Source organism: Pteronotus mesoamericanus, unplaced genomic scaffold, assembly GCF_021234165.1.
Source record: "Pteronotus mesoamericanus isolate MK-2021 breed Mesoamerican mustached bat unplaced genomic scaffold, CSHL_Meso_final contig_2, whole genome shotgun sequence".
Lineage (NCBI taxonomy): Eukaryota > Metazoa > Chordata > Mammalia > Chiroptera > Mormoopidae > Pteronotus > Pteronotus mesoamericanus.
Genome location: NW_026555084.1, coordinates 28,441,554 through 28,454,101, shown reverse-complemented (window position 1 = coordinate 28,454,101; position 12,548 = coordinate 28,441,554). Strand labels below are relative to the sequence as shown.

At 38.9% G+C, this 12,548-nt stretch overlaps 1 protein-coding gene across 2 annotated transcripts in view; it reads right to left on the bottom strand.

Moving 5' to 3' along the window:
* Positions 1–12,548, bottom strand: part of AFF4 (ALF transcription elongation factor 4) — an 88,018-nt gene that overhangs the window by 17,334 nt on the left and 58,136 nt on the right. For both annotated transcript variants that reach the window (XM_054568480.1, XM_054568481.1), the window contains 7 exons: positions 12,312–12,360; positions 7,950–8,004; positions 7,458–7,495; positions 7,181–7,343; positions 5,615–6,532; positions 2,292–2,380; positions 1,441–1,681 (listed from right to left, as the gene is read on the bottom strand). In XM_054568480.1, the coding sequence (XP_054424455.1) occupies positions 1,441–1,681; positions 2,292–2,380; positions 5,615–6,532; positions 7,181–7,343; positions 7,458–7,495; positions 7,950–8,004; positions 12,312–12,360 (1,553 nt within the window). The remainder of the gene's footprint in view (positions 1–1,440; positions 1,682–2,291; positions 2,381–5,614; positions 6,533–7,180; positions 7,344–7,457; positions 7,496–7,949; positions 8,005–12,311; positions 12,361–12,548) is intronic.

Below are 12,548 nucleotides of genomic sequence, written 5' to 3'. Positions count from 1 at the left end.
AAAGTGATCAGGGTCTCTATTTTGTAGTTTGTCAATTAACAACAAAGTATAACAATAAATAACTACATTTGATTCAACAAATATTTTCTGATTACCTATTAAGTTCAACACTGGATAAAATACAAAACAAGTAATATACAAATCCCTGCTTTCGAGAAGCTAACAAACCAGTAAGAAGAAAACAGGCAATGAGTTTTATCTATGAATAACAGAAGCAAATGAATGGTGAGCTTATTAAATGAGTGCTTAAACAGAAAAGAAAGATAACAGATTTCAAGAAATAAGCATACGGGCTTCAATTCCTACAGTTAAAGGGGAGGTGAGAAATGGAGAACGGGCCAATGGGCAGGGAACGGAGATCTGGAGCAGCGAAGGAAGCCGAGACGCTCAGGTTCCCTGGGGACTCCAGGACTGACTGACTAAACCACTACAGATGGGTGCCCAGCTGGAGAAAAAGCCTTCTTTATATCTCCATCTGAGACATTCACAATTAAAATGACCTCAATTTAAAAGGCTTAATTACCACTTTTTTTTTTTTAATTTTAGATTGTATTTATTTTTAGAGAGAAGGGAGGAGAGGCAGAAAGAGAGAGAGAAACATCAATGTGTGGTTGCCTCTCACACACCCCATAACAGGCAACCTGGCCTGCAACCCAGGCACGTGTCCTGACTGGGAATCAAACCAGCGACGCTTTGGTTTGCAGGCTGGCACTCAATCCACTGAGCCACACCAGCCAGGGTTTAATTACCACATTTAAAAAGCATGATTAACGAAATGCCTTCAACAGTTTAATTTTTCAACTCTCAAACCTTTGTTTACTTAAGTTACAAATAACAATCCAGTGAGTTATATTCAATAAAATCTAGCTACTAACTTTGTCAGAGAGTTTGCTCCTGGTTCAGGACAGTTTAGAAGCAATGAAAATAACCTGGTTAAATAAACTGAGGATGACAGATCAAAGAAGGTTTTTCAAGGCTCCTTCCACATACATAGGAATATTCCCCTACATATGATCATGCTCTAGGAATAACTGCGGTGTTTAGCTCAGTTAAAGAATTTTTTCTTCTTCATGAATCAAAGCCAAATGGTTGCTGTCACTTTATGTAATAAAACTTGCTTGTAAAATCCAATTTAAAAAATTCCAAAACCACTTTCAAACCATAGAGAGGCAATTGGAACTATTTATAATTAGATCATAATCAACTGTTTATCCATAACCAACTTTTCCAACTAGGCATGTGGCCAGCTGACTTGCTGCTTTATGGTCTTAAATCACTGCGTAAGCTTATTATCAAAAACATGATGTTTTGAGAATAAAAATGCACAGCCCTATAAATTTAATGAGATGTTTACAAAATTTTCAAGTCACAGTGTCACTCTGGACAAGTCACATGACAATGAAATCGATTTTCAAAAGACTCAGGCCCCCAGTGTCTTACCTTGACCTCCTTAGAGCTGCTGGAAGTCTTCCCTTCAGTTTTCTTCTGCTTTGACGTAGAGGAACTGTTTTTGCTGCTGCCACTATTCTCTTTGTTGCTGTTATTACTTGACTTTAGGGATGAAGACTGACTAATAGTCCTCTTCCGAGAGCTGTGCTCTGTTTTTGAATCTTTTGAAGGGACAGGCCCAGCAGGGGAAGGCAACAAATCCTTTTCTTTTGACACGCTCTGCTTAGATGACCTGCCAAACCAAACGAACGCCCTCATTTCTCCACACAGTCATAGGGGTGACGGAATTTATTCATTTCTCTTTGCCTGCTTTCAAGACAAATTTGTTTTTCCCTATAAGATTACTAGGACACATGATTTTTGCAAAACAAAGCTGTAAATTTCATCAGGGCATGCCTCCTGCCTGGCTTTTCCCCCCATGGTTGTATACCCAGTGCCTAACCCTCGGCCTGCCAAACAACGAGTATTCAATAAACATTGGCTAACTGAACAAAAAGATGAAGATAAAAATGCTCACAAATTAGCAATTAGTCTCCTGCAAGTTACAGGTAAGCCTGTCATCTAGCCAGAGAGTGGTAAAGCCTTACTTTAATTTTTATCCTATACTTACCCCTAGTCCACTAAAAAAAGAGCAGAGGAAGACTGAACCTTAAATGCTTCCCATCCCTATTAGCTAAAAGCAAAAGGTCCCACTATTTGGTATGTGTATTTATGTATGTATGTGTGTGTATATATATGTATAAAACATATACTTGCTAAGAGACATTCTAAGAGTATGTTAGAAAGTACTCAATAGCAAAGGGCATATATAAACATGCATGTAACATGTTTTGTGCACGTACTCTCTGCTGCTGGATGGCTTGTGGCCTGCAGAATTCTTGTCCTCTATTTTGGGTTTCTTGCTCTCATTGGCTCGGTTATCATCTTCATTCTGGATAAAAAACAGGAAAAGAGTTGCCAGGTTTGAATTTTATATATCTAATTTTAGTTTCCAGAACTAGGCACCCCTGAAATAGTTTATCCCTGATAAAACTTCAACAAGAAGACAAACGTGAAGTAAAAGAACTCATTTAACCAGTGTTCAGTGAATTAGGTTTAAGGCTCAGCAGAAGTCTCCTATTTTAGATAAACAGAGCCCAAATATTAAGACAAATTTCCTGTAGTCTTTTAGATGGCATCTTTTCAGACTAATTATTTCAGGGGGAGGGAAATGAAATTATAATTAAGATGTAATTCACACACTATAAAATTCACTCTTTAAAAGCACACAGCTCAATGGCTCTTAGTTATTCACAAGAGGTTGTACAACCACCACCACAAACAATTTTAGAGTATTTTCATCATCTCAAAGACACCCTGTGCCTATCTACAGCCACTCCCCATTGTCTTCACCCCCAGACACTAGCAATGGCTAATCTATGCATTCTGTCTTTATGAATTTGCCTATTGTAGACATTTCATATAAATGGAACCATATAATATGGATGGTTTTTTGTGTCTGGCTCCCTTCACTTAGCCCAACATTTTTAAGGTTCGCCCACGTTGCAGCATGTATCAGTACTTTATTTCCTTTTGTGGCTGAATATACTCCACTGTATGGATAAACCACGTTTTATTTATCCACTCATCAGCCGATGGCCATTTAGATTGTTCTCCGCCTTTAGGCTAATACAAACAGTACTGCTAAGAACATTTAAGTACAAGTTTTTGTGCTGATGTGTTTTCATTTCCCTTGGGTATATATACCTAGAGTAGAATATCTGGGACATAACACTCACTTTTTGAGGAACTACTAAACTGTGCGAAAGCTGCTACATCATTTTACATTCCCATCAGCACTGTTTGAAAATTCCAATTCCTCCACATCTTCAACACTTGCTACCATCCATCTTTTTGATTGTAAGCCAAGCCTAATGATTTTTTTAAAAAAGATTTTATTTATTTATTTTTAGAGAGAGGGAAAGGAGGGAGAAAGAGAGGGAGAGAAACATCAATGTGTGGTTGCCTCTCATGTGGCCCCACCTTGGGACCTGCTCTGAAATCCAGGCCTGTGCCCTGCTGGGGATCAAACCATCGACCCTTTGGTTCCCAGGGCGGCACTCAACCCACTGAGCCACACCAGCCAGGGCATGATTTCTGAAAAACTTTATTTTGCTAAAACAAAACCTATGGACACATCAATAATTGCCAATACTATGTTCCTGGGTGAATCTAAGTTTTCCTGTTTGGTATTTGCTTTATAATATCCAGGCACAGGACTGCAAGAATGTTTAAAACATGCAATAACTGACTATTTAAGTCAGAGCACTGACCTCTTTTCCCTTAGACTGTCAAATAAAAAGATGACAATAGCCAACTAAACAATAGCCATCTGGTATGAATGATTCAAAATTATACCTATTTGTTCTGTCAGACCAAAAAAAAAACACCCCAAATAACATATTTTTTGGTGTGCCACAGAACTTTTGTAATTAGTTTATGTGTGCCATGAGATGAAAATGGCTGAAAATTGCTGCCCTACACAAATGATTGAAGATGAACATGTGAAGATATGAGAAAAAGAAAATCTACATCCCTCACTACCCTTGGCTGGGTCTCCTGATACTATCATCTGCTTAATCTTTAGGAATTACCCAACACAATTTTACCAAAGCCACCACTGTCAAAAATTATCACCAAGTTTTCTGGTGTTATGTATTTTATAGAATCAAACTTTAACTTAGAAGTATTGATATAGAAAACTTAGGAGGAATACATACCAGTGAGATGTAAGGGAGGGAAGGAGATATGGGACACTTCTTTTAGAGGAAGGGGATGTTTTCTAATAATATCTTTTTAAACAAAAGAGTAAACAGGACCTTCATTTTCTCTATTACATTGTAAGCATTTGAAAATCTTATAAAGAACATATAATACGTGTTAAGCACAAAAGGACCATCTTTTTATTCCATACCTTAGTTTTCTAAAGAGCAGAGCCTATCATATACAAGCTCTCATTTCATGTAATTCTATGAATCAAGTCCCATAATCACATCCAAAAATCAAAGGTTGTGGGCTGTAGAGGCCAGCAGCCTGAAATAGCTTACTAGTTGAATAAAGCATCCCTCTACTACAATAGTGGAAACTTATTAGCTGCAGCACTGATACAGTAAGCTTCAGTTTTCTAGAAATTCAAAATTTAAAATACCTTCAACAAAAAATAAGGAGAGTAAAGTATTATTCTAGTTTGTCCAAATATACCTCATCATCTACACATAGTACTGTTTTGAGAGAGGAAAAACCTCTAGCTCACCTCATTTTAAGAAAAGCTGTATTCTTCCTATCCTTCTATGTGAAATACTTAAGGTCAACTGGGATTGGGGTTTTGTTCCAAGACCACCTGGTACCTATCTCTTCACCTGCTCATGCTTTCAGTCTTTTACAATTATATTCACATCTATGTATCAAGAAATTACACTACTCTTCAAAACAGATTATTAAAATTAACTTTGCTCTAAAAATTCTCCATTAGCCCTGAATGGTGTGGCTCAGCTGGTTGGTTGTTAGCCCACAAAGCGAAAGGTTCAATTCCTGGTCAGGGCACATTCCTGGGTTGCAGGTTTATCCCTGGTTCACGTTGTGTATGAGGCAATGGATTGATGTTGCAGATTTGAGTGTTAGAAGGGGCAAAGAGCTGGGGTATAGTTATGGATAGTGGATTGCTGAAGTTCTTAAGGACATGTCAGAATCAGTGAGTCAATTTTTTAGCTGGGATTAGTGATTTACAAAATGCGTCTTGGTCTGAGTATAAAAGAGAAGTGTGACAACCTGGAGAGTACGTATCCCAAATAAAGACAATTTGAACCAAAATCTGAAGGATGCTGTAAAGGCCAGTTTGCAACCTCTGCTTTAACTCTCATCTCTACACGGGCCAGCTCACACTCTGAACAGAAGCACTGGCTCATCTGTGTCCTGATCAGCATCTATACTGCTTGACGAAAGGAGACAGGGAGAGAGAGGCACAGTGGTCCGCAGGAGGCTGTTCTGTCTGTAATCTCAACTGGGCCTTGGGCTTACCCTCTAGCTCCCTCATAGCTATGACTCAACTAGTTATTTTTGGCTGAGATTTCCACTGCATTTTAGATTCCGATGTTTAAAAACAAAAACAACAGAACCTTTTACAAACCTTATGTTTCCTCTTGCCTTTGTTGGAAACTTTTTCTGAGGCTTGTTTCTGAGCCTCTCTTGTGTGCTTCTCTGGCACATTTTTCTTTTCCCCTTTGGGCGGCTCTGTTTCTTTGTAAGGCTTTCCTGGTATTCTAGTCAAGAGATTCAGGTCAATCTTCACAATAAGTGGATACCTGTCATCAGGCTCACTAAGGGGTGAAAGAAGTTCCTTCTCTTCCATAGGAGAGAACATTCGTTGCCGAAAAAAGCTATCTTCTTCCTCCACTGAGGAGGGTTTAACGGGAGTCCTATTACTCTCAGGGTACTTAGGAGTTTGTGAGGAAGGAGGAAGGCTCTCGCTTTCATCCGAATCTGAGGATGAGGTATCTGTTTCTATGATTTCCCTTGACTTCTGGGAAGATTTACTTGTTGACTTGTATTTCTTTTTCTCTGCCGAAGGGCGAGGGGAAGATTTGGACTCCTTTTTTATGTTGGGTTTCCTTGAGCCTTTGGTGGCTGCCTTGTGTCTGCTGGAGGGCATGCTGGCAGCCATGTCTACAGGGGTTTCACTTTCTATCTTTAAACCTCCGCGGGGCTCTTCAGCAGCTGCCTTCTCGGCTTTTTTGGGTTGTTTTTTGCCTACAGTTCTTCTCTGCGTTGTACTGTCACTCTGTGCAGGAGACTTCTGCCTCCCACGCCCACTTTCTGATCCCTTTTGGACAGTTTTGGAGTCCCGTCCGGGGGTAGCAGAACTCGTTTCTTTAGGTCCACCTGGATCAGTGTAGCTATTCCCAGCGCCCTGTTCTCGGCCTTCCTTTTTATACCCTTGAGATGATGGGATGTTACTGTCCACAGAAGAAGCTGGTGACACTTTATGTGGGTTCACTTTATTTAACCAATTATCAAGTTGCCATTTGTTTGTTGGTGGTGGTTCAGGCTGAAAGAGAAGTATGATTTTATTAATATTGTAGCTTTCTCCTTCCTTTACAATCTCAGGAAGAGGAAAAACACAATGCCTAATGGTATTTGTTTTTCATAGTTTTGACTGAACCAAGGCAAAGGACTGAGTACAGACTATTAGGTCTAACCAGCTGAATGAGAAGATAAGCTTAATGTTATAGATGGCCTTTAAATATTAAAGATTCCTGTCAGGAATCCATTTTCAAAGACAAATTTTGAAAGACCATATAGTATCCAGAAAGTAAACAAACGATATAGATACCAAGAGAGATTTTTAATCACATTTTATCAACTTACAGTAAAATTATACTATAAAACTCTTTTTAGCCACAATAACTATATACTATGAATTACCATGTTAAGACACAAAATAAAGCCCAAACAAAAAAATATCCAGTATTTTTATGACTTGAAATATGACTTCAAGTAGTTCCTAATCTAGACTAATTGTTCAAATAACAGGGAAACCGAAGTACCTAGGTGACTTCCAAGATATACAGTTCAATTTCTTTTTGTCAAAACATGTACCCTTCTTCCCTTCACCTTTGATATTTGAATCAGGTTTCACCTGGCCACCACCAGGGGCGTGAGAGGGCCCAGGGACAGAGTCCCGCCTCCCTCTCACCTCAGGAGACGCACTCTGGGAGGGCTCGTTTGCCTCGCTGTCACTGGAACTACTTTCACTCTCTGAGTCCGATCCAGAGCTGCTTTCAGATCCACTGTGGCTGCTGGAATCATCCCTGGAGTTATCTGCTCCTTCACTATTATGGTGTGAAGGTTCAGAGTTACTAAAAGAGATAAAATATATAAATGACCAAAAGTCTTTTTTTTTTTTTTTTAAACCAGGAACAGGAAAACATTCAAATCTGGCCACCAACTTCAAGAAATAAAATGATGCCTACCTTCCTGGTGTGCTCCTTGGCATTGTCTTATCACAATCCTAAAATTAAAACATGAAAGGTAATCCAATGAATTAATAAATAACACCTTATTTGCTTAATGTGAACAATTATCTGAATGTTTCATGGGAAAACTGGCTTCTCTAATGTATGCATCAATGTTAAGTAACACTTGCAACATACTATTTTAACCTGAAGAATAACTAATTGCCAGGATAAGACAAAAAGCTTTGTTAATAGGTCTTGTCAACAATCTCGTGCTTCATATGTATGTTTTGATACATGGTAAGTATTAAGGAAAAGCTAATTTTTTTTAAAGTAAAAAGAAAACACTGGAGGTTTACAGATAGACCAGAAAACTACAACATTCCAATGTAGGAAAGTAGGATCATAGTAACTGGATCATAGATGTATTCTTCTATTATAATTCTTATTAAAAACCAATGAAAACAATTACTGCATGAGGCTGGCAAAATCATGGAGGAGTAGACACACCTGTTCCCCATCACTGTCTTCACTGCTGCTCAGCTTTAAGTCATCTTTTAACATACTAGAGGGAAAAGGCAGAAAGTTATTATTGTTAGAACAGTTTATTATGGCATACCAAAGGATTAAATAGCTACTAAGAATTCTAGAAATAATCACTGTTGTAGCCAAAGATTCAACTGAAAAACAAAAAAAATCAGTCAGTCGTCTTCTGTCTGGTTTGGTTCACATCCAGAGTAAAACCTCAGAAATAAGTAATTTAAAGTTTTAGAAACTCTAACTTTTCCAAAGTAAAATATTAATCTATCTATTCTAATTAAACAAAAGCCACCTTCTATTAACTTTTATACTCACTTTTGTTATCTCTAATTTTTCTCTAATTGCATACGCACACTCATTCATTATTAAAACAAATTATCATACTCAGTCCACTAGAGAGAGATAACTCCTCAAAAGAGGGAAGATAAAATGAAAGCATCAGCAATTCTCCTATATCGCCCCAATGTTCCGTGAAGAGATTTGTACAACTGGGTAAATATGAAAACCAGAACACAAAATCAAAGTTCTAGTTCATAAATGCCTCATTATGAAAGATGAGTCCCCTGTACAGAAGTAACAAGTATGGGCAAAAAACTTGGCTATATTGTAGAATGAACATGTATGTATTAAAAATAAACTCCAGCCCTGGCTAGTGTGGCTCAGTGGTTTGAATGTTGGCCTGCAAACCAAAAGTCTCCAGTTCAACTCCCAGTCAAGGGCGCGTGCCTGGGTTGCGGCCCAGGCCCTCGGCAGGGGGCGCATGAGAGGTAACCACACATCGATGTTTCTCTCCCTCTCTTTCTCCATCCCTTCCCCTCTCTAAAAATAAATAAAATCTTTTAAAAAATAAATATTAAATTCCAGATTCCAAATCTTTATTAATCAAATTCAAAACAATTAAAAAAACACCAAGATACATTTTTCTTAAGGCCATAACGTCAAAATTAAAATTTAAAAATGATAATTCGGAGGACTTCCAGCCAAGATAGAGGCATAGGTAGATAATACTTTGCCTCCTTGCACAATCAAAGTAAGGGAAAAAACAAATTTAAAAACAAAAAATAACCAGAACTGCCAGAAAATCAAACTGTATGGAAGTCCGACAACCAAGCAGCTAAAGAAGAAACATTCATCCAGACCGGTAGGAGGGGTGGATACAGGCAGCAGGGCGGCGAGGACGCATGGCAAGGCAGCGGCTGGCGGACCGGGCAGGTGAGGCAGCAGCTGGCGGACTGGGCGGTCCCATATTTGTGTGCAGATAAACCGGGAGGAACAGCTGGGGAGCAAGACAGACTGAGCACCCAGGGTTCCAGAGCAGGAAAAGCAAGCCTCAAAACCTCTGGCTGTAAAAACCTGTGGGGGTTGAGGCAGCAAGAGCAACTCCCAGCCTCACAGGAGCGTCCACTGGAGAGGCTCACAGGGTCCTAGAACGTACACAAATCCACCCGCCCAGGAATCAGAACCAGAAGGGGCCAATTTGCTTGTGGGTAGCAGGGGAAGTGACTGAAAGTCAGCAGAGAGCCAAGGAAGCGGCACCGTTCCCTCTTGGACCCCTCCCCCAAATACAGCGTCACAACTCAGCGACCTGCGTTGCCCCCGCCCTGAGGAATACCTAAGGCTCCGCCCCTTCCAACCTAACAGGTATGCTGAGACAAAGAAATATGGCCCAAATGAAAGAATAGATCAAAGCTCCAAAAACAGAACTAGGGGATGAAGAGAGAGCCAATCTATCAGATGCAGAGTTCAAAACACTGGTAATCAGGATGCTCACAGAAATGGCTGAGTATGGTCGCAAAATGGAGGAAAAAGTGAAGGCTACACAAAGTGAAATAAAGAAAAGTAAATATAAAGGGAACCAACAGTAAAAGGGAAGGAAACTGGGACTCAAATCGATGATTTGGAGAAGAAAGCGATAAACACTGAACCAAAATAGAATGAAGAAACAAGAATACAAAAAAATGAGGAGAGGCTTAGGACTCTCTGGGACGACTTTAAACGTCCCAACATCTGAATCATAGGGATGCCAGAAGAAGAGGAAGCAAGAAATTGAAAAGGTATTTGAAAAAATAATGAAGGAAAACTTCCCCAATCTGGCAAAGGAAATAAGACTTCCAGGAGATTCAGGAAGCTCAGAGGGTCACAAACAAGTTGGACCCAAGGAAGCACACACCAAGGCACATCATAATTACCTTACCCAAGATTAAAGATAAGGAGAGAATCTTAAAAGCAGCAAGAGAAAAGTTACCTACAAGGAGCTCCCATAAGCCTATCAGCTGATTTCTCAAAAGAAACCTTGCAGGCAAAAAGGGGCTGGCAAGAAGTATTAAAAGTCATGAAAGACAAGGACCTACCTCTGAGGTTACTCTATCCAGCAAAGCTATCATTTAGAATGGAAGGGCAGATAAAGTGCTTCCCAGATAAGGTAAAGTTAAAGGAGTTCATCATCACCAAGCCCTTATTATATGAAATGTTAGAGGGACTTATCTAAGAAAAAGATCAAAATCTATGAACATTAAAATGACAACAGACTCACAACTATCAACAACTGAACCTAAAGAAAACAAAAACAAAAACAAACTAAGCAAACAACTAGAACAGGAAGAGAATCAGAGAAATGGAGATCAGAGGGGAGGGAAAGCAGGGAGAATGTGGGAAAAGGTACAGGGAATAAGACGCATAATTGGTAGGTACAAAATAGACAGGAAGAAGTTAATAACAGTATAGGAAATGGGAAAGCCAAAGAACTTATATGCACAACCATGGACATGAACTAAATGGGGGAGATTGCTGGAGGGAAGGGGGTACCAAGCAGAGGGGGCAAAGGGGGAAAAATTGGGACAACTGTAATAACATAATCAATAAAATATACTTAAAAACAAATAAATAGGCTTTTCTGTACACACACATGCACAAAATAAAGCCAAGGAATTCCAGCTTTACCTTATTTAAAAAAAAAAGTAAAAAATGAGTAACAGACCATAATGCACTCCCTGCATTTTTACAGAAGAGGAAAAATTAATACAAAGTGTAGGGAGAACTACAAGTAGAAGAAGTTTTAATTTCTCATTACTAGTAGTTCCATTATTTTCCTTCTTAAAATTTCACAAGTGTCCAATCAGTGGAAGGAAAATCTTCTTTCATTCTAATAACTACTTACACTTTCTCCTCAAAGTTTAACATGATTTTCTAAATCTGACCCCAAATTCAGAGTATCACATAAAAGTTCACACAGAAATAAAGTACCCAAATAATTATAAAATTATGAAAAGTGTTTTCAGGCCAGCCCAATTAAGTGGGACAGAAAACAAGAGTTTTCTTTTGGACAAGGGCTTAGAGCATCTCCATGACTGATTTCCTATAAGCAAACAGCTTACTTTGAATTCCCTCAGCTCTTATGATTTGACACGTGAACAGGTCTAAGTTTTTACCAAACTACTCAAGGTCCTGTTTCCTTTTCCCTCAGCAACCACAGTGATGCACACGTATACAGTAGGCTCCCAATAGCTCTTTACATATGAATAAATATGACAGAAACATAGTTTGAATTCTTCAGCAGTAATGTGGGATTTGTTGAACTCATATTTTCACTCTCACTCAGGTCTCCCCATGGTCATCTGAAGAGGCTGAGGTTACCAGTATAGACTGAGGTTACGGCACGGAGCTGGCACTATTTCTGGCCACAGTCTCTCTACAACTTTGTTTTATTCACTGAGATGATATGTGGTCTCAGGAATTCAGGAGTTCATTCTTTAACCTGGAATTTACTACCGTATTGAATTCTGATGTATACTCCAGGTTCCATTACAAAATAAAAGCAGGGAAACTTAGTAACAGTACAAACTACACTGCTTTAATAGTCTATATTTTGTAGTTAAATGGAGGGCCTATGAAGAAGAATCCTGTCTTTTTTAATGTCTTTTTTATTAAAAAAAAAACTTCACACACACAACAGAAACACACATCTCAGAGAGATGGAGAAAAACGTGTAATCTCAGACAAAGGTAAGCAAACTATGGCCCACAAACCAAATTAAGTCCATTACCTATTTGTGACAAAAGTTTTGTTGGAACGCAGCCACAGGCTATGGCCACAGACACCCACGGTCTATGGCAGCTTTCACACTATAATGGCAGAGATGACTAGTTGGGAGAGAGATGATCTGGACCCTAACGCCTAAATATTTCACTATCTGGCCCTTTACATAAAAGTGTGCCTACCCCTGCCTTAAAAGACTAAGTACATATTCCTAAGTATTGTTCTAAATATCCAGACACTACATTTAGATGTTTAGCAAAAAAGACAAACATTAAACTTATTAACCAATAAACTTACGATTTAGACTGATGCCCATTTGAGGTTTTAGAAGGAGGATTGTATCTTTCTAGAATAAAAAGAATGCAGAAATCAGCAACAGAAGTAGGGCTGCTCAGATTGTAAAATATCTATCAATATACCCTTAAGAAAATATAAATCAAAACAATGAGCTATAATTCTTTATCAAATTTGTAACACTTTAAATAAGACCGATAATGACACACTGGTGGAAACAGGCATGCTCACAGGCTGTTG